The sequence below is a fragment of the Ranitomeya imitator genome, chromosome 2, assembly GCF_032444005.1.
Source record: "Ranitomeya imitator isolate aRanImi1 chromosome 2, aRanImi1.pri, whole genome shotgun sequence".
NCBI lineage: Eukaryota > Metazoa > Chordata > Amphibia > Anura > Dendrobatidae > Ranitomeya > Ranitomeya imitator.
This window is the reverse complement of record NC_091283.1, coordinates 637,913,573-637,940,708: the sequence shown is the minus strand read 5'-3', so window position 1 is coordinate 637,940,708 and position 27,136 is coordinate 637,913,573. Positions and strand designations below refer to the sequence as shown.

Here is a 27,136-nt window from a genome sequence, read left to right as displayed (position 1 = left end):
ATGTGATGACGTTTACACGGAAGTTGTGCGTGAACTGCAATAGCAGGCGGCCATGTTGGTTGTGGCAGAAAAGGTGTGTTTTTACTCCAGAGCATGTTGGCATGGAGTCAGCGGTATAAACAGTGAGGTTGGCGTCCCTGCACCAGCCCCGGTTTCTGTGGGCACAATTAAGGTATGAGCTACACGATAGTGGTCAGTAATTACAAGGCAGCAGCCTGGCATCGGTCTGGCTCATTGATGTGGGCACACCCTGCAAGGACTGTGACATTCATTGCATTCCAGACCTGCTTCGTTTGGCTGGAAGGTGTTCACCTGTTTAGTTTACGCCTGCGATTTTGCCAGCCATATTGGGATTATGGCACCACAAACAATCGCAGGGTTGTTCGCCTTTGGGGACTTTTTTTCTTAAATGATTGCTTTTGGGTTAAAAATATTCTTTTGCAATTGAATTCCATAAGATATTTTGCACCATTTGCCCTTTATAGCTTCTGTTTTCTGGGATTTTTACACTTGATGGCCTATCCTTGGGATAGGTAGTCAATATCTGATCAGTGGGGGTACGACACCCGGGACCCTCGCCCATCAGCTGGTGCCAACAGTGGTGGGAAATGTTCAGCTGTCAGATCTGTGGCCAGGGCCTGGTACTACACATCCACCCCCTATTGATTGAAATATGCAGTACCCTACCTAGCCTGGTGATGGAGCTGTGCAGATCCGCCTCTGAGACAGAGCAGCTCATCTGATATTGATGACCAATCCTAAGGATAGGCCATTAGTGTAAAAGATCCACACACACCACACGCATCCACACACAACCCCAGCAGTGCGTTTGTTCTGACTGATGAGGAGTTTGTAAGTCTATTATCTGTCTTTTTCCAAGCTTCTCTTAAGGTACTGTCACACTAGACGATATCGCTAGCGATCCGTGACGTTGCAGCGTCCTCGCTAGCGATATCGTCCAGTGTGACAGGCAGCAGCGATCAGGCCCCTGCTGGGAGATCGCTGGTCGGGGAAGAAAGTCCAGAACTTTATTTCGTCGCTGGACTCCCCGTAGACATCGCTGAATCGGCGTGTGTGACACCGATTCAGCGATGTCTTCACTGGTAACCAGGGTAAACATCGGGTAACTAAGCGCAGGGCCGCGCTTAGTAACCCGATGTTTACCCTGGTTACCATCCTAAAAGTAAAAAAACAAACACTACATACTTACCTACAGCCGTCTGTCCTGAAGCGCTGTGCTCTGCTCTCCTCCTGCTCTGGCTGTGAGCGTCGGTCAGCCGGAAAGCAGAGCGGTGACGTCACCGCTCTGCTTTCTGGCTGCCCGGCGCTCACAGCCAGACCAGAGAAGCAGAGCGCCAAGGACAGACAGCGGAAGGTAAGTATGTAGCGTTTGTTTTTTTACTTTTTAGGATGGTAACCAGGGTAAACATCGGGTTACTAAGCGCGGCCCTGCGCTTAGTTACCCGATGTTTACCCTGGTTACCGGGGACCTCGGGATCGTTGGTCGCTGGAGAGCGGTCTGTGTGACAGCTCTCCAGCGACCAAACAGCGACGCTGCAGCGATCCGGATCGTTGTCGGTATCGCTGCAGCGTCGCTATGTGTGACGGTACCTTTAAGGTACTGTCACATTAGCGACGCTCCAGCGATATAGACAACGATCCGACCTAAACTAGATCGCTGCAGTGTCGCTGTTTAGGTCGCTGTAGAGACGTCAAACACAGCAACTCCAGAACGATGCAGGAGCGATCCAGTGACGTACTTATCGTTCTCGCTGGTTGTTAGCTCCGTGAAAAAACATTGCAGGCATCGTTGCTTTTGCTGTCAAACATGACGAATCACGCCGACCTGACGACCAAATAAAGTCCTGGCCTTCTAGCTCCGACCAGCAATGTCACAGCAGGATCCAGATTGCTGCTGCGTGTCAAACACAACGAGACCGCTATCCAGGACGCTCTAACCTCACGGATCGTTGTCGTTCTCGTTGTAAAGTTGCTCAGTGTGAAGGTACCTTTAGGCTAGGTTCACATTGCGTTAATGGGTTAACGCTAGCGGACTCCGTTACATGGTGAAATTGTCGCAATTAACGCCATGCAACGGATCCGTTAGTGCACCCATTGACGGCAATGTGCTAACGGATCTCTAGCGCATAGCTAGCGCATGCCATTTTCGGCACGCACTAGCGATGTCGCGTTAGTTTCAGAACGGACCGCGGACGCTGCTTGCAGCATCCGAGGTCCGTTCCTCGCTAGCGCAGATCGGGTATCTGCGTTAGCGGGATCGGCAAACGCGATCCCTTTTGGGACATTGCGTTAGTGCAGTCCGTAGCGCTATGCTCTAAACGGACTGCCCTAACGCAATGTGAACCTAGCCTTAGTTAGTTTATGATCACTGCCTAAACCATTCTCTGAAACGTTTCAGAGAAAACAGCTGAAATATCTTGTCAGGTGACCATAAATATCTACTGTAATAATCTAATCATTTGTTTAGTATACTTTAATTTTAAAAAGTCCCTACTACTCTCTGTACCTGCTTTTTTTTTTCCTGCTTCTGTAGTGATGACATTTTGTTTGAGAATCCCAAGTGCATGCTGGGATACTCAAACAGGACGTCATCGGGGGTAGAGTCTGCAGTCACTGACGCAGCCTGTCCCCACCCTGAAACAAAGAGTCTTCAGCAGGGCCGGCTTAAAGTGGGGCCCTGGACAAAAGTTTAAAGTGGGGCCTAAAATGCTCACATATTGGAAATATGCAAAGAGAAGAAAGGTAGGCCTTATAGATGGGAGTCACTTATAGATGGGAGTGCTTATTTTTTCCTTTGTAGTTGGGCTTACAGTATTTTTTAGCCACTCTTGGTATAAGTTTGCATAGTGCCCGCTCATTGTAGGGTGTACCTTGTTCCCCAGTTATGGGTCTCTATCATCCTTCATGCGCGCACACTCTGACTGTTTCCCCTCTGTTCTGACTCACTTTTGCTCATTATTCCCTCTGTGTGTCTTTGCGCAAGCGCAGTTGCTTTTGCGTGCGTGCTGCCATGGCGACCGTGAGCGGATCACATACTTCCGCTCTGGGACGCCGGCGTATGCGCACTGTACACACGCCGGGCCCGGCGGGTGCAATCGCCATTGCACATACTCCATGCGGCGCTCCTAGCCACTGTACAGCTGTCGTTCGGTAAGTCGCTGATTACTCTATATTTAAGCGAGAGGCTGGCCATGCAGGCACTACCCCTGACGAAGCCACCAGAGCGTGGCGACACGCGTTGGGTGTCTGCCGCCCGCACGCTCCTTGCACAGGGTACACATTCCCTTCTGATCCTGCCTATGACCGGTGCCTATGGACTGTAGCCATTTATGCATTTTATGCACCTATTTCATTCTGGGCGTACGGTCTCATTGTAGGTGGGTAGTGGACAGTCCATCTTTTGTATTTGCAGTCCCAGCCGTACTTTCATCATCTCCATGACCGGCTTCAGGTTTCTTACAGTACCGTTTTATTAGTGGTCACCACGGCACGTTTATTACATGGTGCTGGCCTGGTCATTTTTCTTTGTTTCCCCAGGTTCTCATGATGTTTATTTATGTGAGTGAATATATGGGGCTGGCTATATTTTGCTATCATACTGTCATTTAGGCCACTTTAATCTATGGGCATGTGTATTTTACCCTGTTTAGGTCTGTGCGGGTTTTCTGCCTTATTTTGGGCTTCAGTGTGTATGGGGTTATTCTATATCCCCTTGTTTTAAATGTTTTTAGTGTGTTTTGCCTTTTGTATGTATATTTGATCAATAAAGCTGTGATTTTGTATTTGTCTGGTGGTGACTCCCATCTATAAGGCCTACCTTTCTTCTCTTTGCATATTTCTGGTAGTTTTAGGCCTGGTTTGAGTCCCACTGATCGTGGTGCCCCCCATTTTTCTTCTTTCTGGTATACTGTGTGTATATGCGGTTGCCTTTGCCCGCATTTTCTGGGTGTTGGCACACGGTTGTGTTGTATTGGTTATTTGTAATCTAGTATAGTGCATTACTTGTTTTTTATTATAACAATGGATTTGGCGGCTAGAGAAGCTGCATGGAGTAGCAAGGCGAAGAATTTGTTCAATGATGACATTCTGAGCGCGACAGATATTGGGTCTGGCACTGATGATTTTCATCAGGTGACCAGGGAGTTAACTAATTTGCATAAAGCATATGCCAAAACCTGGTGGAACTTAAAAACCCTAGAAGAATACAAGCGTATTGGTATTATTCCGAGGGGTCTTAGGGTACAAATATTCCCTGCCTGGGAGGTTGATGAGGGGTTTCAAAAGACTTGGGAGTCTGGTCTGTCAAAATGCTCCTTCATTATTTTGGATATGTTGATTGAACATGATCAGGGGGTCCTCAGGTCACTGAAGGATAAGCTTCAAACATGTAAGGGTAAATTGGATGGTTTTGTCCGCAATTCGTTAGTGGAACCGTTTCAGGAGCAGCTCAAGACTACCTTAGATAGTTTTGAAAAGGACATTACTACTAAAAGAGACAGAAGTTTAAGAGGGATCAAACGGATTTCAAAAATGGTCAAGCCTTTAAATGGACACATAAGGGGAATAGGAGGTTGGGAAAAGGACCGGATCAGGCTGAGAATAACGTTGCCACAATATCAGACGTACCCTTCAGTGACTTTTTTTATCGTCCGAACTGAGCGACACTGAAGGCGCAGGAGGAGGGGCCGGAGGAGGAGATGTATCCCAAAAGAGGCACACTCGGAACCGCAAAGGATGGTCGCCTCGGTACAAACGGGAGACGCGGCAGAACAGGAGACGCTAATATCAGATCCATCTCGAGCCACTGGTAAGTTGCAAATCATTAATTTATCTAAATATGTTTTATCAGAACGTGACATTGCCTTGCTAGAAAAGGGTCTGTCTTTTTGCCCTACCAGTGGGCTTGATAAATTTATCTTCATCAAAGATGTCTATCTGTTCTGCAGACAGCTCACCTTTAACCCCTTTACCCCCAAGGGTGGTTTGTACGTTAATGACCAGGCCAATTTTTACAATTCTGACCACTGTCCCTTTATGAGGTTATAACTCTGGAACGCTTCAACGGATCCCAGTGATTCTGACATTGTTTTCTCGAGACATATTGTACTTCATGACAGTGGTAACATTTCTTTGATATTACCTGCGTTTATTTGTGAAAAAAACGGAAATTTGGCGAAAATTATGAAAATTTCGCAATTTTCCAACTTTGAATTTTTATGCAATTAAATCACAGAGATATGTCACACAAAATACTTAATAAGTAACATTTCCCACATGTCTACTTTACATCAGCACAATTTTGGAACCAATTTTTTTTTTTGTTAGGGAGTTATAAGGGTTAAAAGTTGACCAGCAATTTCTCATTTTTACAAAACCATTTTTTTTTTTAGGGACCACATCTCATTTGAAGTCATTTTGAGGGGTCTGTATGATAGAAAATACCCAAGTGTGACACCATTCTAAAAACTGCACCCCTCATGGTGCTCCAACCATATTCAAGAAGTTTATTAACCCTTCTGGTGCTTCACAGGAATTTTTGGAATGTTTAAATAAAAATGAACATTTAACTTTTTTTCACAAAAAATTTACTTCAGCTCCAATTTGTTTTATTTTACCAAGGGTAACAGGAGAAAATGGACCCCAAAATTTGTTGTACAATTTGTCCTGAGTGTGCTGATACCCCATATGTGGGGGGAACCACCGTTTGGGCGCCATTTGGAATGCAGACTTAGATGGAATGGTCTGCAGGCGTCACATTGCGTTTGCAGAGCCCCTAATGTACCTAAACAGTAGAAACCCCCCACAAGTGACCCCATATTTGAAACTAGACCCCCCAGGGAACTCATCTAGATGTGTTGTGAGAACTTTGAACCCCCAAGTGTTTCACTACAGTTTATAACGCAGAGCCGTGAAAATAAAAAATCTTTTTTTTCCCCACAAACATTAATTTTTAGCCCCCAGTTTTGTATTTTCCCAAGGGTAACAGGAAAAATTGGACCCCAAAAGTTGTTGTCCTATTTGTCCTGAGTACGCTGATACCCCATATGTTGGGGTAAACCCCTGTTTGGGCACACGGGAGAGCTCGGAAGGGAAGGAGCACCATTTTACTTTTTCAACGCAGAATTGGCTGGAATTGAGATCGGACGCCATGTCATGTTTGGAGAGCCCCTGATGTGCCTAAACAGTGGAATCCCCCAATTATAACTGAAACCCTAATCCAAACACACCCCTAACCCTAATTCCAACGGTAACCCTAACCACACCTCTAACCCTGACACACCCCTAACCCTAATCCCAACCCTATTCCCAACTGTAAATGTAATCTAAACCCTAACCCTAACTTTAGCCCCAATCATAACTGTAGCCCCAACCCTAACCCTAGCCCTAACCCTAGCCCTAACCCTAGCCCTAACCCTAGCCCTAACCCTAGCCCTAACCCTAGCCCTAACCCTAGCCCTAATGGGAAAATGAAAATAAATACATTTTTTTAATTTTTCCCTAACTAAGGGGGTGATGAAGGGGGGTTTGATTTACTTTTATAGCGAGTTTTTTAGCGGATTTTTTTTATTGGCAGCCGTCACACACTGAAAGACGCTTTTTATTGCAAAAAATATTTTTTGCGTTACCACATTTTGAGAGCTATAATTTTTCCATATTTTGGTCCACAGAGTCATGTGAGGTCTTGTTTTTTGCGGGACGAGTTGACGTTTTTATTGGTAACATTTTCGGGCACGTGACATTTTTTGATCGCTTTTTATTCCGATTTTTGTGAGGAAGAATGACCAAAAACCAGCTATTCATGAATTTCTTTTGAAGGAGACGTTTATACCGTTCCGCGTTTGGTAAAATTGATAAAGCAGTTTTATTCTTCGGGTCAGTACAATTACAGCGACACCTCATTTATATCATTTTTTTATGTTTTGGCGCTTTTATACGATAAAAACTATTTTACAGAAAAAATTATTTTTGCATCGCTTTATTCTCAGGACTATAACTTTTTTATTTTTTTGCTGATGATGCTGTATGGCGGCTTGTTTTTTGCGGGACAAGATGACGCTTTCAGCGGTACCATGGTTATTTATGTCTGTCTTTTTGATCGCGTGTTATTCCACTTTTAGTTCGGCGGTATGATAATAAAGCGTTGTTTTTTGCCTCGTTTTTTTTTTTTTCTTTTCTTACGGTGTTTACTGAAGGGGTTAACTAATGGGCCAGTTTTATAGGTTGGGTCGTTACGGACGCGGCGATACTAAATATGTGTACTTTTATTGTTTTTTTTTATTTAGATGAAGAAATGTATTTATGGGAATAATATATATATTTTTTTCATTATTTAGGAATATTTTTTTTTTATTTTTTTTTTACACATTTTGAAAACATTTTTTTTTTATTTTGTCCCGGGGGGGACATCACAGATCGGTGATCTGACAGTTTGCACAGCACTCTGTCAGATCACCGATCTGACATGCAGCGCTGCAGGCTTCACAGTGCCTGCTCTGAGCAGGCTCTGTGAAGCCACCTCCCTCCCTGCAGGACCCGGATCCGCGGCCATCTTGGATCCGGGGCTGGAGCAGGCAGGGAGGGAGGTAAGACCCTCGCAGCAACGCGATCACATCGCGTTGCTGCGGGGGGCTCAGGGAAGCCCGCAGGGAGCCCCCTCCCTGCGGGAAGCTTCCCTGTACCGCCGGCACATCGCGATCATCTTTGATCGCGGTGTGCCGGGGGTTAATGTGCCGGGGGCGGTCCGTGACCGCTCCTGGCACATAGTGCCGGATGTCAGCTGCGATAAGCAGCTGACACCCGGCCGCGATCGGCGGCGCTCCCCCCGTGAGCGCTGCCGATCGCATATGACGTACTATCCCGTCGGTGGTCATAGGGGCCCACCCCACCTCAGCTGGATAGTACGTCTGATGTCAGAAAGGGGTTAAACTGCTTTATCACCGTCCTTCAGCCCTAGATGAACTGCCCATGGCTGACAGACTTGTCCTGAGGGATCTCCTGGACCTTCTGGATGAAGGTGACAAGTGCCAGCCCAGAAGAAAATTTACCGGTAGGCTTCCCTCACAAGCTACTCCCCCGTTTACCTTGTTCCCGGTGGTACAGAGCTTTAACGCTGTGTGCAGAGTGGTACATGATCTCAAACTTGACCCAACCAGGGGGAGGAACATTAGCCATAAGGATCAGGTTGTCTTGGCTAAACTAGGTTCCAACAGGGATTTTGTCGTCCGCGAAGTGGACAAGGGGGGCAACTTGGTCATTTGGTTGGTTGACCTCTATACACAAGAGGCCATGCACCAATTGGGCAATACAGAGTGTTACCAAGTGCTTCCCTCTGATCCCACTTGTGTCTTCCAGGGCAAATTGAGTCGTCTACTGGAGGCTGCATACACACGCAATATCAACAAACGGGAACAAGATTTTCTAACTAACCACCATCCCAGGATTCCCACCTTCTATATGCTCCCGAAGGTGCACAAATCTTTACAGGCCCCTCCGGGTAGGCCTATAGTTTCCGGGATTGGTGGGTTACTTGAACGGCCGTGTGTTTACATTGATTTTTTTTTCTTCAGCCTCTAGTTGTGTCTCTCAAGTCGTACGTCAAAGATTCCACATTCCTTATCCAGCAACTCCAGGACTTGGAGATTCCGCCAGGGGCGTGGCTTGTTACTCTGGATGTGGAGTCTCTGTACACGTGCATTGGACACAAACTGGGTATACGTGATGTGTCTTTCTTCTTGGACTCAAACACCACGGGAGACAGAGGACACGACTCGTTTATTTTGGATTTAATGTTGTTCGTTCTGGATCAGAATTATTTTATCTTCGATCGTGTCTTCTACAGGCAAGTGAGGGACACCGCTATGGGGGCTCATTGTGCCCCTTCGTACGCCAACCTCTTTTTGGGTTGGTGGGAGGTCACAAGGGTGTTCTGTCTGGATTACTTTTCTGAACATGTCATTAGGTGGTTCCGATATATTGATGATGTTGTGTTTATCTGGACAGGCACCCTGGAACAGTGTAAGGATTTTGTGGGCATATTGAACGATAACCCCTGGAACATTCGTCTTACATCCCAATATTCCCAGACGGATATTGAGTTTTTGGACCTGAGATTGCAGATGAAGGATCAAAAATTCTGACGACTCTATATCGGAAACCCACGGCCACTAACAGCTTGCTGCATTTTGCGAGTTTCCACCCTTTGCATCTCAAAACGGGTATTCCAAAGGGTCAATTTTATAGAGTTAGGAGGAATTGCAGTGAACATGGGGATTTTACCATACAATCCCGTGAGCTCACTGCACGTTTTCAAGAGAGGGGCTACCCCAAACAGGTCATCTCCCGGGCTTTTTCCGTGGCCAATAATAGTAATAGGGAGGACCTTTTACAAGGTAGAACTAGGACTACTGAGAAACCGTTAGGAATTGTAACAATCTTTAATAACCAGTGGCGGGACTTACGGGGTATTCTCTCTAAATATTGGGGTATCCTACAGAGCGAGTCAAAGCTTCTCCCCCATATTGCCCCTCAACCCAATCTGGTAGCTAGGAGAGCGAGAAGCCTCAGGGATAGCTTAAACCACAGTCACTTCCAACGACCGGTCACTAAACTCCGTAGAGGGGTTAGACTTATGGGAACTTTCCCGTGTGGAAACTGCAGTATTTGCCCTTTCACCAGTGGTGATGAAAAAATCATGGTGCCTTCTTTGTTTCCACAGACTCCCATCAAGGCTTATTTCAACTGTAGATCCCGGAATTTGGTCTATGCGTTGGTGTGTCCATGCCCTAAAGTGTATGTGGGCCAAACCACACAGGAGCTCAGGAGATGCATACAGCAACATTTTTCCAATATTTCAACGGCAAAAAGGGACAAGTCAAAAGAAAAAACCCTCACATCAGTGGCTGCGCATTTCTTGGTTGAACATACCGTAATTCACAATGGGCTGTCACAAAGATTTTGGGACTTGAATCAGTTCATATGAACATTAGGGGCGGAAATGTCACCCTTGAACTTCTAAAGCGGGAATCTAAGTGGATCTTCGATTTGAATTGTGTTATTCCTACAGGCATTAACAAAGATTTATTGTTCACTGGCTTTTATAAACAATAAGTAATGTAATTAATAGGTGTGTGATACAGTTGGCCAGTGAACCATTGCCTGTTTCTCTTGTCCTTCAACCTACTAACTCATTCGAGTGGGGTGTCAGTATGGCTCTTTTTGTTTTCATCTATGTGTATTTGAGCGGGGCTACTTTTTCCATGGTAGTATACAGGTTATGTGCATAGAGTACCATGGGGCTTTTCTGCCCACATAAGGTCTCAATGAGAGCCTGTTACATCTGGACCCAGCTGGTTTCCCTATATTTGTGCTCATCTATATTAAATTATCACAATTATCACAATTATTACATTTATGGTTATTACTTATCTTTTGTTTATCATTAATTTATTTCTGTTTTTTTCAGAGCCTCTATCCATGTCTGTCCTTTGTACATTTAGTACGTTAAGTGGTACTCTTTCTTTCTTTCCTTTTTTTATTTTTACATTTGTATTGAGTTCATTGGTTATTTTTGATAGGTTATTATATATATTTTTTCTTTTCTTTCTTTCACAGTTCTTACTATTGTTGTTATTTTATTTTTTCCCTCTAATATATGGTTGCTCTAGCAGGGGCGCTATTTAAGTGCTTATTTTTTCCTTTGTAGTTGGGCTTACAGTATTTTTTTAGCCACTCTTGGTATAAGTTTGCATAGTGCCCGCTCATTGTAGGGTGTACCTTGTTCCCCAGTTATGGGTCTCTATCATCCTTCATGCGCGCACACTCCCACTGTTCCCCCTCTGTTCTGACTCACTTTTGCTCATTATTCCCTCTGTGTGTCTTTGCGCAAGCGCATTTGCTTTTGTGTGCGTGCTGCCATGGCGACCGTGAGCGGATCACATACTTCCGCTCTGGGACGCCGGCGTATGCGCACTGTACACACTCCGGGCCCGGCGGGTGCAATCGCCATTGCACATACTCCATGCGGCGCTCCTAGCCACTGTACAGCTGTCGTTCGGTAAGTCGCTGATTACTCTATATTTAAGCGAGAGGCTGGCCATGCAGGCACTACCCCTGACGAAGCCACCAGAGCGTGGCGACACGCGTTGGGTGTCTGCAGCCCGCACGCTCCTTGCACAAGGTACACATTCCCTTCTGATCCTGCCTATGACCGGTGCCTATGGACTGTAGCCATTTATGCATTTTATGCACCTATTCCATTCTGGGCGTACGGTCTCATTGTAAGTGGGTAGTGGACAGTCCATCTTTTGTATTTGCAGTCCCAGCCGTACTTTCATCATCTCCATGACCGGCTTCAGGTTTCTTACAGTACCGTTTTATTAGTGGTCACCACGGCACGTTTATTACATGGTGCTGGCCTGGTCATTTTTCTTTGTTTCCCCAGGTTCTCATGATGTTTATTTATGTGAGTGAATATATGGGGCTGGCTATATTTTGCTATCATACTGTCATTTAGGCCACTTTAATCTATGGGCATGTGTATTTTACCCTGTTTAGGTCTGTGCGGGTTTTCTGCCTTATTTTGGGCTTCAGTGTGTATGGGGTTATTCTATATCCCCTTGTTTTAAATGTTTTTAGTGTGTTTTGCCTTTTGTATGTATATTTGATCAATAAAGCTGTGATTTTGTATTTGTCTGGTGGTGACTCCCATCTATAAAGCCTACCTTTCTTCTCTTTGCATATTTCTGGTAGTTTTAGGCCTGGTTTGAGTCCCACTGATTGTGGTGCCCCCATTTTTCTTCTTTATGCTCACATATTGCACATCACACAGAAACATTTCGGTTGTATTTACATGCGCTGAGTTCAGGCCGCTAAATGAGCTGATCAACAATCAATAATGAAGTCGTTCAGTGCCTGTTTCCCGGCCTCTTTACACCAGCCGGGGAGGAATGATTATTATTATTTATTTATATAGCACCATTAATTCCATGGTGCTGTACATGAGAAAGGGGTTACATACAGGGTTATAGATATTTTTTTTTCTGGCAGCCCCATTAACAATGAGTGGAAAATAGGCTGACCTTGGTTACCTCTACTCTATTCAATAGAGGGCTGCAGAGCCAAGATCACTGGTAGTCCATGCAGTTGGACAATTTTTTTTTTTTTTTTTTTTTTTTTTAGAATAACTTTTAAAGAGAACCTATTGGCATGTTTTTGTAATGGTGCAGTAAAACTGATTACATTGATGTCTTATGGTGAAAGCCCATGAACCACAAGTGGTTCTTCTGTACCCACCATATGAAGTTTTCTGCTAATGTGCTTTTGATGCACAGGGGCCGGACTGTGTGCTGGGTCTTCTCCTCCTTCTCTGTGATTCCCGTCCTGCCTTTGAATGACCTGCCGCCTCTGTATGAAATCTTAGGGGTGACCTGTCATTCATAGACCGGCAAGCGGAGGGGTCAGAGAGTTACAGACGAGGAGAAGACCCAGCTCCTGTGCACCCAAATCTCATTGGAAGAAAACGTCTCTTTCTGATAATAGAAGAACTAAGGTGTCAGTCCGTGTTGCAGCATTAATATGGGCACGTCTGTAGTTTACATAGCAAAATCCTGCTGACAGGTTGTCTTTACTATAGAGAGTAGAAGACCATGAAATGAAAACCAGGTTTGGGCTCATTTCTGGGTTCGAATCCCGGTAATTAGTCACAATCTCTTCCAGGAAGGGTGGTGTCATGAGTGCATTGTACTCAATAATCCTAGAGGCTGTCTGACAAATGCTTTTGCAATAGCCAAGAACCCAATTATCTATGGTGAGAAAATAAACAAAATATTGCATTATACATATTGCGAGAGGTATTAAAGGGCTTGTCCGGTCTAAACTGAAAAGTCTGCAGTCACTATGTGTGACTGCAGACTTTTGAATCCTCCAAGTACACGCACTGTGCGATGCGGGGACTCACAGTTTGCATATCGCGTACCTGTACCACTGTTCCCAGGGCAGAGAACATCAAATCTTCACATGCGCTGGGAGGATTCAAAAGTCTGCAGTCACACAGAGCGACTGTAGACTTTTTAATTTAGACTGGAAAACCCCTTTTAAAAAGTCTTGGAATTTGTTTTCTTGATCCCTTCTAATTATGTATGTAAGGTGGTGCAAATTTATTAAAATACTTATTGACCACTGTTTTCCCCAATTTCCAGCTTTGGTCTTCTTCTGGCCCATGTGACCTGAAAACAGACCAGCTGGCTCACATGGGATTGTGCGGTGCAAAACTTGCTTTCTCAATGTAAGTCTATGGAGCCTTGCTTTTGGGTCTCATAGGCTTATGCTGGTAAAGAAGGACCGCCCCATACAGTGTGTCGGCAAAGTTGAGGGTGATGTTGGCCAGAAGGGGACCGCAGCCATGCGAGGTACCGGAGAAGACATCATTTGGGAAGCACGTATGTACACTTTACACGACATTACATGCATAATTATGTGTATTAAGATAACTTTTTTATTTTTTTACTGAGACGATATCTTTTAAATTTAATTGTTTTTGTTTTGTTTTGTTTTGTTTTGTTTTTTACAGGGATGCTTTGAAAATGAAAAATATAATGGCCTGTAGAATGTGATGGATTCCGAGACATGATCGTCAAAGAGAGGCGGTCTAATGAATGTTGGAAGGATCTGCAACCAACATCATGCGTTTGTCTGCAGTGATCAGGGCTCCTTTTTTCCACCTCTCATTCCTCTACATCTGTACTCTACTTCTTTACATTTTCTGTTTCCGCAGCTTTTTATATTCGCCCTTGTTTTCTCGCAAACTCTATCTCCAACAGTTGAGTCAAGATTTCTTACAGCAAAACTTGAAGGATGGGACTAATGCCCTGAAACATTTTCATTCGATTCTATCTACAGAATCCAGTAACCTTTCTATGTCTTGCAACCACAGACCCATGGAGAGCATGAAGGCTTCACATACAGGCACTGGCACACCCCTTGCCATTACTATCATTACGACCCGACGCCGGCCTGAATATCACTACCTTCTGCAAGTTGCAATAGGATTTCTAGATCGGCTAAATGACTGTGGCACAGATTGTTCTGGCTTTAAGCTTTTAGTTTGCAATGTAGACCCTCAGCCCAATATACACACTGATGCCTGTCTTCTCTCCCAACTTTTGCCAGTGGTCGCACGCTACCTGAATACACATGTTGCTGAAGCACCCAACCGTTTTGAGCAGGAGAAGCAAGATTATGCTTACTGCCTGTCTCAGTCACTGGAGCTCTATGCTCCAGAATATGTGTTACTGGCTGAGGATGATGCTGTCCCACTCGCGGATATTTTCAGTGCCTTCTTCCAGTTGGTTCAAGTGCGTTTTCCTAAGGAACCTCTAGGGGGAGGTCTTTATGCAAAACTATATCATCCAGAAAGATTACAGGGTTACCTGAACCCCGAACCTATGCGTATTGTGGAATGGATTGGCCTTGGGGTGTTTGGGGGTTTAGTACTGACTTGGCTCTACACAATTATTTTTTACCGGTCGCGGTTTAGCTGGTGTGTGTTTGTGGCCTTGACTATTTATACCATGCTGTTGGCAGAGCTTGCAGGTAGGCATTATCTTTTGGAACTGCGCAGGATGTCGCCAGCTCTTTATAACGTAGTGCCTGCCACCGAGTGCTGCACTCCAGCCATGCTGTTCTCTGAAGCCTCTGCCTGGAGGACACTGGACTATCTGAAGGAATTACAATGTAAACCAGGTTATGCCAAGGACATTGCTCTCTACAAGGAACTTAAGAAAAGAAAGGAGCGGGCATGGGCAATAGAGCCCAACCTAGTGAAACACGTGGGAATGTTCTCTTCTGTTAGAGGATGGTATGAGGGCGAAGAACCTAAGCTGCTGTGATTGTGGAAGCAATCGTTCAAATGCCAAAAATGTGCTCTTAAAAGAACTGAGCTACCTGTATGTGTAAATGATCTACCAAAATAGGACAAGTAGTCCAACATTTGTTTCCATCATTGCGATGTTAGTGATGACAAAATTGTGGCTATCACTTGCTACTTGACTTATTTTCATTAGTCAATGAAAAGCAATCCACCTACCCGTTTCTGTCTCCTACTGTTGAATCTTGACGTGAGTAGGAAGCTTCTTTGTGATGCTGCCTCCTGTGTTTTATTGAGATTTTATGTGATCTATCATGTCATAAGTATTTGAAGTGTAGAGGAAATGACACATGGTTTTCTAAATATATTAAAACTATAAATCTTAAAATTGTGATTTGCATTTATATAAGTAACATAGTAACATAGTAACATAGTTAGTAAGGCCGAAAAAAGACATTTGTCCATCCAGTTCAGCCTATATTCCATCATAATAAATACCCAGATCTACGTCCTTCTACAGAACCTAATAATTGTATGATACAATATTGTTCTGCTCCAGGAAGACATCCAGGCCTCTCTTGAACCCCTCGACTGAGTTCGCCATCACCACCTCCTCAGGCAAGCAATTCCAGATTCTCACTGCCCTAACAGTAAAGAATCCTCTTCTATGTTGGTGGAAAAACCTTCTCTCCTCCAGACGCAAAGAATGCCCCCTTGTGCCCGTCACCTTCCTTGGTATAAACAGATCCTCAGCGAGATATTTGTATTGTCCCCTTATATACTTATACATGGTTATTAGATCGCCCCTCAGTCGTCTTTTTTCTAGACTAAATAATCCTAATTTCGCTAATCTATCTGGGTATTGTAGTTCTCCCATCCCCTTTATTAATTTTGTTGCCCTCCTTTGTACTCTCTCTAGTTCCATTATATCCTTCCTGAGCACCGGTGCCCAAAACTGGACACAGTACTCCATGTGCGGTCTAACTAGGGATTTGTACAGAGGCAGTATAATGCTCTCATCATGTGTATCCAGACCTCTTTTAATGCACCCCATGATCCTGTTTGCCTTGGCAGCTGCTGCCTGGCACTGGCTGCTCCAGGTAAGTTTATCATTAACTAGGATCCCCAAGTCCTTCTCCCTGTCAGATTTACCCAGTGGTTTCCCGTTCAGTGTGTAATGGTGATATTGATTCCCTCTTCCCATGTGTATAACCTTACATTTATCATTGTTAAACCTCATCTGCCACCTTTCAGCCCAAGTTTCCAACTTATCCAGATCCATCTGTAGCAGAATACTATCTTCTCTTGTATTAACTGCTTTACATAGTTTTGTATCATCTGCAAATATCGATATTTTACTGTGTAAACCTTCTACCAGATCATTAATGAATATGTTGAAGAGAACAGGTCCCAATACTGACCCCTGCGGTACCCCACTGGTCACAGCGACCCAGTTAGAGACTATACCATTTATAACCACCCTCTGCTTTCTATCACTAAGCCAGTTACTAACCCATTTACACACATTTTCCCCCAGACCAAGCATTCTCATTTTGTGTACCAACCTCTTGTGCGGCACGGTATCAAACGCTTTGGAAAAATCGAGATATACCACGTCCAATGACTCACCGTGGTCCAGTCTATAGCTTACCTCTTCATAAAAACTGATTAGATTGGTTTGACAGGAGCGATTTCTCATAAACCCATGCTGATATGGAGTTAAACAGTTATTCTCATTGAGATAATCCAGAATAACATCCCTCAGAAACCCTTCAAATATTTTAACAACAATAGAGGTTAGACTTACTGGCCTATAATTTCCAGGTTCACTTTTAGAGCCCTTTTTGAATATTGGCACCACATTTGCTATGCGCCAGTCCTGCGGAACAGACCCTGTCGCTATAGAGTCACTAAAAATAAGAAATAATGGTTTATCTATTACATTACTTAGTTCTCTTAGTACTCGTGGGTGTATGCCATCCGGACCCGGAGATTTATCTATTTTAATCTTATTTAGCCGGTTTCGCACCTCTTCTTGGGTTAGATTGGTGACCCTTAATATAGGGTTTTCATTGTTTCTTGGGATTTCACCCAGCATTTCATTTTCCACCGTGAATACCGTGGAGAAGAAGGTGTTTAATATGTTAGCTTTTTCCTCGTCATCTACAACCATTCTTTCCTCACTATTTTTTAAGGGGCCTACATTTTCAGTTTTTATTCTTTTACTATTGATATAGTTGAAGAACAGTTTGGGATTAGTTTTACTCTCCTTAGCAATGTGCTTCTCTGTTTCCTTTTTGGCAGCTTTAATTAGTTTTTTAGATAAAGTATTTTTCTCCCTATAGTTTTTTAGAGCTTCAATGGTGCCATCCTGCTTTAGTAGTGCAAATTCTTTCTTTTTACTGTTAATTGCCTGTCTTACTTCTTTGTTTAGCCACATTGGGTTTTTCCTATTTCTAGTCCTTTTATTCCCACAAGGTATAAACCGCTTACACTGCCTATTTAGGATGTTCTTAAACATTTCCCATTTATTATCTGTATTCTCATTTCTGAGGATATTGTCCCAGTCTACCAGATTAAGGGCATCTCTAAGCTGGTCAAACTTTGCCTTCCTAAAGTTCAATGTTTTTGTGAGTCTTTTGGGGTATGTCTCTACCAGCTTTGCACATCCAGTGGCTGACCTTTTTCCCATTCTTCTTTGCAGACTAGTTCTAGCTCAGTGAGCTTAGATGGAGAGCAATTTTCAAGTCTTGCCACAGATTCTCAATAGGATTTAGGGCTGGACTTTGACTGGCTCATTCACACACATGAATATGATTTTCCCTAAACCATTCCATTGTAGCTCTTTTAATGGGTTTAGTGTTGTTGTCCTGCTGTAAGGTGAACCTAAGCCCCAGTTGCAAATATTTTGCAGCCTATAACAGGTTTTCCTCCACGGTTTACCTGTATTTAGCTCCATCCATCTTCCCTTCAATGCTGACCAGTTTCCCTGCCCCCGCCGAAGAAAAGCATCCCCACTGCCACCATGTTTGACAGTGAGAATGGTGTTTTCAGGGTGATGTGCACACAGCGCATTTTGCATTTACTGCAGCTCAAAAAGTTCTACTTTTTTCACCTGACCAGAGCACCTTCTTCCACATGCTTGCTGTGTCTCATACATAGCTTTTTTTTAAAACTGAAAACAAAACCTCTTATGACTTGTTTTCAAAATTGGCTTTTTTCTTGACCACACTTCCATAAAGGTGTGATACTTGTCCTATGGACAGTTTATTCCACCTGAGCAATTTTTCTTTGCAGCTCCTCCAGAGTGACCATGAGCCTTTTGTCTGAATTCTACTTAGTGCTCTCCTTGCTTGGGATGTCAATTTAGGTGGATGACCATGTCTTGGTAGGTAGCAAGTTGTGCCATACTCCTTCCATTTTTTGATGATAGCTTGAACAGTGCTCTGTGAGATGTTCTGAGCTTTGGATGTTTTTTTTATAACCTAACCCTGCTTTACTCTTCTCCACAACTTTATCCCTGACTTGTCTGGTGCGTTCCTTGTTTTTCATGGTGCTGTTTGATCACACAAACCTCTGAGGCCTTGACAATACAGCTGTAGTTATACTGAGAATAAATTACATAGAGGTGGACTCAATTTGCTAATTATGTGACTTCTGGAGGCATCAATTGGTCACTCATGATTTAATTTATTGGGTAGCAGAATACCAGGGGGATGAATACAAATGCACATCGCAATTTTGAAATTAATATATTTAGAATAACTAGAAAACTATGCATTTCCTTTACATTTTAATAAGACTTTCTATTTATGTTCGTATATCAATTAAAATACATTTATGTGTGTGGGTGTGGGTGTAATGTGACAAAATGTGGAAAAGTTCACGGGATATAAATACTTTTTCTATAAAATCTCAGGGTTCTTTTGTTGTAAACGTTTCTAATATGTGGATTACATTATGCAATGTAGAAACAAAAGTATGTGTTGCTGTTTGAGAAAAATAGGTTGCTGTTAATGGATCTTTAGTACTTTTTTTACATGTATCTATTTAAAACAAAACTGACACCAGGTTTTTGCATTATAAATAGATCCTGATTCCAGCGATGTGTCACTTGCTGTAGTTTATCAGTAGGAGATTCTCACTAGAGGGCTAGTAAACCTGCTGCTATGTAGTCCTCCGTATTCATGAGCTCCGTTTAATTCTGACCTAACGAATGATTGGCAGCTGTCTGTGTACACTGTGCATAGGCAGAAAGCTGCCAATCAGTGATGTGGGTGAAGTTATATTGAACTCGACATTCTTTTTTTTTTTTAAACAAATCAATTTTTCTAAACAAGGAAAGAAAAATATACCGTATATACTCGTGTATAAGCTGAGATTTTCAGCACATTTTTTTTTGTGCTGAAAGTGCCCCCCTCCGCTTATACACGAGTCAGTTGTCCAGAATGCTGGAGGAGGAGCGGAGTAGCAGCAGCAGGAGCCGGCGGCTGTGGCACAGTGACAGCTGCAGCAACCAGCTAACAGAAGATATCATACTTGCCCTCCATCGCTGCATCTCCGTTGTCCCGGCGTCCGCAGCTCTTCCTGTGCTCAGCGGTCACGTGGTACCGCTCATTAAAGTAATGAATATGTTCGCATCTCCACTCCCATAGGAGCAGCGCATATTCATTACCTTAATGAGCGGTACAACGTGACTGGTCAGCACAGGGGGAGCCACGTATAGCAGGACAGGACAGGGGGAGCTATGCATAGCAGGACAGGGATGAGGGGACAATACATACCCGGCTTATACTCGAGTCAATAAGCTTACCCAGGTTTCCATGGCAAAAGTAGGTGCCCCGGCTTATACTCGAGTATATACGTTGTGTGTGTATATAGATGGATAGATAGAGATATATATGTGTATGTATTTGTCTATATAGTTAGATATATAGATAGAGAGCCATCTCTTTATTAGTATGTAGGAAGACAAATTGGGAGTATCTAACTAGGGTCCCACATCGACTCCTATTTATGCATGGCATTTCTCTTCTGATACACTCCTCTCTCCATAAATGTGATATTATTCATTTTATTTCACAATTCTGTTAAGGTTGGAGGGTTCGGATTTAACCAGTGATATGCGAGCAGTTTACATGCCTGAAAAAGAGCTCAACATTCAGAGAACTGGTAGATCGTTAAAGCTACAATTTTTTTTTCCATCAAAACTACTGCAAGCAGCCCAGTTAGTGACATTTCTCTAGAATCAGGGTTAAGAAGTGCTCCGTGCACTGAAGGGTTTGTCTTCCTGACTTTGGGCTTTGAGTCCTGTGTTAGCCAACTAACTGCTCATCTATGACGCAACCCATGAACTCCATGACTGGAAGGAAGTGGGTGCCTTACTTACAAGACCCAGGTTGTTCCTATTGATATTTATTATTTATTTATACCTAAAGAGCAGCGTCCCCCCTGGTGTTAATATGTTCTCCTTTGGTTTTTGTCTCCAAATTTTTTTGACCACCCTTAAAACACCACTCAGGCGTTTTTGTTTTTATTTCACCGCTGGAAGGGTGCTTAAAATCCAAATCCCGTGTCTGATATTCGCCTTCTGACGTTTTCATCTGTTCTCTGCGCCTCTCCGGTCCCTCTCATGCAATTTGTGACCTACTGGTTGCTTCAGTGTTTCATGGAGCACGCCGGAGGTCACTAATCAATGTAAGTCCATGAGAACCTTGTTCTGGCTCTCATAGACAAGCATTGAGCTCTTGTGGCGTAGCTTCTTAGTTACTAGCTTCTGAGTTTCAGCTAGCCAGAAGCTACTCTTACAAGATGGCGCCGTGGAAGCGGACTGGCTCTAAGAAATGCTGGATATGCCAGAGGGTGAGTATATGACCTGGGGCGGGGGACTTGCATTGGACGCGCCACTCCAGCCGTGAGCCCCCATCCTTTCCTGCTGGAGTGGTTCTTTAATGACTTGAGAACTCCGCTGGTGATGAGAACAAATGCGAGAGAATGTATGCAGCTTATCGTGACTGTCTGCACTTTATAAAGCTGGACACAATCATTCCGGTGGAATCATGAAAGAGTCTTGCTTTTTTGAACGGTCAGTTAAAATTAAAGGGAAAGCATTGTTAGAAAACAATGAACAATCTGTGTAGTTGCTGCTGAGTGCAAGAAGGCTGCCCTATAATCATTTACAGAAAAGATCTATAGTTATAAGTGGTTTTTACAAAATCAGATTAGTAATGGCAGCTGAAATAACGTAACATAACTGTTGCCAAGCTGCTTTTCTGATTTCAGCATTGGGTCATTGGGCTTTACGTCTTGAGACATGCCCTTTAGTAGTGCTGCCATCTTTACCTTGGCTGGATAGCACGGTTCTGTGATTTTGGAAGGGTTAACAAGAGTTTATATAGTGATTCGCCAACTAGCTTCTATAAGAAAACCTGCCTCCGACTTGGGAGTGTATAAAACAATTCCAAAAAGCATTGTAGTCCAGCTTAGGGATAAAAACTTTATTTACAATGTAGCGTAAAATCCAAAGTGCAAATATACAGATAAAGTGGCAAATGAAGCCTCTTCTGGACTACGGTGCTTTTGGTATTATTCTGGAGATGTGCCATGATGCAAAGACTTTCTGTTTTCTACTTGTATGTTGGGTGGTAAAAGGGTTAACACCAATACCCTTGTGTAGCTTTAAAAAATGTATAAATGTAAAATCACTGTGGCTGTTTGATCATAATATAGATTACTGTTCTGTCCATAATGGAAAATGTTTGGATCATGTCATATTATAATATATAAATTGTTATATTTGAGAATCTGTGTTGACTTTTATTTTAACCTTTTTTATGGAGTCCAGAATCTCTAGCTGATAAAGACTTCAAGCAAGCTTCCTAAGCCACAGAAAATGCATGAGACCTTAATGAATTGCTTAGGCCACGCATATACAGCTCTGCCAAAATTAAAAGACCACTGCAAAATGTTCAGTTTGTGTGATTTTTCTCTTTATAAGTATATTTTTGAGTAAAATGTAAATTGTTCTTTTATTCTGTAAACTACTGACATGTCTCCGAAGTTCCAAGCAATAAATTTTGTATTTATTTTCTGAAAATGAGAAATTGTCAAAATAAAATAAAGCATTGCTTGCAGACCTCAAATAATACAAAAAAAACATGTTCATAATCATTTAGAAACAACAATACTAATGTTTTAACTCAGGAAGAGTTCCGAAATCAATATTTTGTGGCATAACCATTATTTTTAATCACAGCTTTCATGCGTCTTGGCATGCTTTCCACCAATCTTTCACACTTCTTTTGGGTGACTTTAGGCCACTCCTGGTACAAAAATTTAGGCAGTTCTTCTTTGTTTGATGGCTTGTGACTATCCATCTTCCTCTTGATTTCATTCCAGAGGTTTTCAATGGAGTTCAGGTCTGGAGATTGGGCTGGCCATGACAGGAATTTGGTGTGGTGGTCCTTCATCCACACCTTGGTTGACCTAGCTGTGTGGTATGGCACATTGTCCTGCTGGACAAACCAGTCCTCAGATTTGGGGAACATTTCCTGAGCAGAAAGAACCAACTGTTTTTCCAGGATAACCTTGTATGCGGTTTGAGTCATGCGTCCTTCGCAAAGAACAACCTTCCCAATTCCAGCCTTGCTGAAGCATCCCCAGATCATCACCGATCCTCCACCAAATGGAATGGCTGTCAGACATGTAGAGAAGCTGATTTTTATAAAAACTGTGCAGTGGTCTCTTAATGTTTGCCAGAGCTGTATGTGTAGGATGTGAGCAAAAATGCAATATGGAAATGCGTTATTATGCTGGGCTCAACATTACACATCCATTGCAAATCATATACTTGTTTCTATTCTACCTCTCCTGATCACTAGGTACTTTGTATTATCTACTGTACCGTTTCTTTCTGCCACAGCTAGCATCCTATAAAGATTGTATCAGAAATGCTTAGTATATCAGCTAACAGCTGCCATTGCCAAATTCAAAGAGCACTTACATTAAAGGTTGTCTGGTCCAAATTGATAAGACTGCAGTCACTTTGTGCAGATTCACCGGTTTCTGAGCCTGGACTGGAAGGCTTGTATGCATTATACATTACCGTTCAAAAGTTTAGGGTCGCCAAGACAATCTTGTGTTTTCCATGAAAACTCATACTTTTATTAATCAAATGAGTTGCCAAATGAATTGAAAATCTAGTCCAGACATTGACAAGGTTCGAAAAAAAGATTTTTATTTGCAATAATAATTTTCTCCTTCAAACTTTGCTTTCGTCAAAGAATGCTTCCTTTGCAGCAATTACAGCATTGCAGACCTTTGGCATTCTAGCAGTTAATTTGCTGAGGTAATCTGGAAAAATTTCACCCCATGCTTCCAGAAGCCCCTCCCACAAGTTGGTTTGGCTTGATGGGCACTTTTTGTGTACTATACGGTCAAGCTGCTCGCCCAACCCCAGCTCAATGGGGTTGAGAACTCATGACTGCGCTGGCCACTCCATTACAGATAGAATACGAGCTGCCTGCTTCTTCCCTAATTAGTTCTTGCATAATTTGGAGGTGTGCTTTGGGTCATTGTCCTGATGTAGGATGAAATTGACTCCAATCAAATGCTGTACACAAGGTATGGCATGGCGTAGTAAAATGGAATGATAGCCTTCCTTATTCGATATCCCTTTTATCTTGTACAAATCTCCCACTTTACCAGCGCCAAAGCAACCCCAGACCATCACATTACTTCCACCATGCTTGACAGATGGCGTAAGACACTCTTCCAGCATCTTTTCAGTTGTTCTGTGTCTCACAAATGTTCTTCAGACACCTCAAACTTGGATTCGTCTGTCCATAACACTTTTTTTCCAATCTTCCTCTGTCCAATGTTTGTATTCTTTTTCCCATATTAATCTTTTCCTTTTATTAGCCAGTGTCAGATATGGCTTTTTCCTTGCCACTCTGTCCTGAAGGCCAGCATCCCGGAGTCTCCTCTTCACTGTAGACGTTGACACTAGCGTTTTCCGTGTACTGTTTAATGAAGCTGCCAGTTGAAGACCTGTGAGGCGTCGATTTTTCAAAGTACACACTCTAATGTACTTGTCTTGTTACTCAGTTGTGCAGTGGGGCCTCCCACTTCTCTTTCTACGCTGATTAGAACCTGTCTGTGCTCTCCTCTGAAGAGAGTAGTACACACCGTTGTAGGAAATCTTCAGTTTTCCCTTCCCCCATGACGGCACACCTGAGAGAGGGGATCCGCCCAGTCAGGACAGGAAACCCTACTGAAAATAAAAGGGCGGTACCTCTCTGTTGCTTCAGTTGGGTTTCCTGTCCTGACAGGGACCCTTGTGCTGAACACGGCGGTGATTCCACTTACCCAGGTCCCGTCCCGGCGTGGAAGAACAGGCAGCGCCTGTGCGTCGGAGTTCGGGTCCTGGATGCGCCGTCCGTGGGTCCTCCGGGTCTCTGCGTCCGAGCGGGCGTTTTGGCAGCATGGTCAGAGGGCCGGGTTCCTTTTCATGGCTGCCACGCCGCCCTCCCCTCTCTGCCGGCGTCCAGGTGCGGTGGCCACTTCCGGGTCGCTCGTCTGACGTCACGCGCAAGGCACGCTGGGAATGGGCGTGCCCGCGTGACGTCAGGGGCAGACGCCGGATCCAAGATGGCGGCGCCCATGAAGAAACGCCGGCCGGTGAAGGGGAACTCCGGCGGCACGGCAGAGAGAGGGAGGGGTCACTATTGGGCACCGAAGGAGGCGGGGAGTGCAGTGGTCCCCCCATAAAAGGGTGCTGGACCACAGAAGACGCGCTCATGTCCAAAAACTTCACCATGGAAGTGGGACAACAGGAGCAGCAGCAGCAGCCGCCTTCACAGCAGCAGCAGCAGGAGCTCTCACCAGATGCCTTGCCGAGCCACCAGCATACCAGGAGCAGCCGCTCAAGTGGTAGGAACAGCAGTCGTCCTGTCAGGCAAGATTCGTCGGCGTCCAGGAAGGACGCTTCACGTGCATCTGTCCAGCCTCCAAAATCGGTACCCTTGATTGTCGGTGGTGCTGAGTGATGTACGTGAATGTCACCCTTATGGTAACAGGGTCCATTTTTGTCTGTTTTGATCACTAGGGGTCCAGGAAAGCTGGTGGTAAAACAAAGAACCGAGAGTGTGCCCTTTGTAAAGACCCGCTTGCAGTTCAGTGGCAGAAGGATCTCTGTGCTGACTGCATTAGTAAAACTATACAAGAAGAGACCCCTAATTTTCCCACTAGCCTTAAAGCCATAATACAGGCTAAAATAAAAGACTCCTTGAAATTGGCCCTTAATGAACCGAGAAGGAGAAGCCGTAAGGCGTCTACAGAGTCAGATGCCTCTCAGAGACAGGGGAGTCATAAAACATCCCGGTCTCCCTCTACCTCCTCGGGCTCTGTCCAGTCTTCAGATTCCTCCTCGGACAGTGATTCAGGAGGTCGTCCATGTTTTCCAACTGAGGACGTAGATAAATTGGTTAAAGCAGTTATATCTGCAATGGGTCTTAAAGAGGAGAAGACACCTAGGTCACTAGAAGATGTCATGTTTGGTGGCTTAGAAGAGAAAAGGAAACGCACATTTCCGGTTAATGCGAAAATAAAAGCATTAATTGAGAAAGAGTGGAAAAAACCTGAAAAAATGGGTTCTTTGCCCTCTTCGTCCAAAAGGAGATATCCTTTTGAGGATAAAGACTCTGAGTCCTGGGAGAAGATCCCTAAAATTGACGGGGCAGTAGCCAAATGTTTAAAAAGATCATCCCTTCCGTTAGAAGACTCTGGTCTCAAAGACCCCCTTGACAAAAAAGCAGATAGTTTTCTGAGACACATCTGGGAAGCCTCAGCGGGGGGCCTAAAGCCAGCAATTGCTGGAACATGTACGGCCCGTGCTCTAATAGTCTGGCTACAACAAATAGAGGATCAGCTAAGAAACAAAGTACCCAGAACTGACATCCTTGCAAATATATCTTTAGTGTAAGGAGTAGCAGCTTTTTTGGCAGACTCTTGTGTGGATTCCGCAAGACTAACGGCAAGAGCAGCGGGCTTGTCCAATGCGGCAAGAAGAGCCCTTTGGCTCAAAGGTTGTCCGGGGGATTTGCCATCTAAACACAAGCTGTGCTCTATTCCATGTGACGGCCAACTTCTCTTTGGGAAAAAACTTGAAGAGATCCTGGAACATGCAGGAGATAAAAAGAAAGTTTTTCCCAACATCCCTAAAGATACTAAAAAACCTTTTTTTCGGAGGAGAAGATATAACAGAGGTCGCCCCCCAGGGGAGAGAAAAAATTGGGACTTTAGGGATAAGAGAGGATCGGGCTATATGTTTAAAGGGCCCTCTACATCGGCAAAAAAATCTCCCCAATGACATTACGCTAGAAGTGGGAGGAAGACTCTCCCTCTTCTTTCCGGCGTGGGTAAATATCTCCCCCAGTACCTGGGTCATGAACATTATCAAAGACGGCCTAAAAATAAAATTCGTCTGTCCACCCAGACGAAACTTTATAATAACTCCCCGAAGGAAGTCCCAGCAGGAACAATCTGCCCTAGAAACAGAGGTCTTGTGACTTATCCACAAAAAGGTTCTTCAGGTGGTCCCGGTTCAGGAAGAGGGAGACGGGTTTTACTCCCCCCTCTTCTTGATCCAAAAACCGGATGGTTCTTGGAGAACTATTATAAATCTAAGGAAGCTCAACCAATCTATAGAGAACTACTCTTTCAAGATGGAGTCTATAAACACGACCATAAAACTTCTCTTCCAACACTGCTTCATGGCAGTAACAGACTTAAAGGATGCATACTACCATATACCAATACATCAGGAATATCGGAAATACTTGAGAGTAGCTCTCTATATTCAGAATCAGGTAAAGCATTATCAATATACAGCCCTTCCATTCGGCCTGTCTACTGCTCCCAGGGTTTTCACCAAAGTGATGGTGGAAGTAATGTCATACCTCCGGTCCCGGGATGTAGTAATTGTCCCATATCTAGACGATTTTCTTGTAATAGGGAGGTCAGAGTCCCACTGCACTCATCAAGTATCAGTGGTAACATCAACTCTAATGGAGCTGGGTTGGATAATAAACATCCCTGGCCAGTACAGCAATACGTCAACCAGCAATGACTCTGAGAAAGGCGATGTCCCTTCTAGGCTCGTTAACATCGTGTATTCCGGCAGTAGAATGGGCACAATTCCACCTAAGACAACTGCAGTGGGAAGTTCTCTCAGCTCAAAGACTATTAAGAGGG

General features: G+C 43.9%; 2 protein-coding genes and 1 long non-coding RNA gene across 5 annotated transcripts in view; 2 read left to right on the top strand and 1 right to left on the bottom strand.

The window, feature by feature from the left end:
* The window catches only part of RNF20 (ring finger protein 20), a 151,433-nt gene that overhangs the window by 75,717 nt on the left and 48,580 nt on the right, over positions 1-27,136 (bottom strand). The gene's annotated exons all lie outside the window — the stretch shown is intronic.
* Positions 53-15,377, top strand: PGAP4 (post-GPI attachment to proteins GalNAc transferase 4). Of its 2 annotated transcripts, none has more exons than XM_069752713.1 (2): positions 53-172; positions 13,589-15,377. In XM_069752713.1, the coding sequence occupies exon 2, from the start codon at positions 13,674-13,676 to the stop codon at positions 14,904-14,906; it is 1,233 nt and encodes a 410-aa protein (XP_069608814.1). In that variant the 5' UTR covers positions 53-172; positions 13,589-13,673; the 3' UTR covers positions 14,907-15,377. The 2 variants fall into 2 exon arrangements, with proteins under 2 accessions (XP_069608814.1, XP_069608813.1); XM_069752712.1 differs by lacking the exon at positions 53-172 and adding an exon at positions 13,329-13,457 and having other exon boundaries at positions 13,589-15,374.
* Positions 1,660-9,241, top strand: LOC138665330 (uncharacterized). Of its 2 annotated transcripts, none has more exons than XR_011318449.1 (4): positions 1,660-4,828; positions 8,374-8,487; positions 8,589-8,860; positions 9,022-9,241. It is a non-coding gene; the product is annotated as an uncharacterized lncRNA (long non-coding RNA). The 2 variants fall into 2 exon arrangements; XR_011318448.1 differs by having other exon boundaries at positions 8,374-8,515.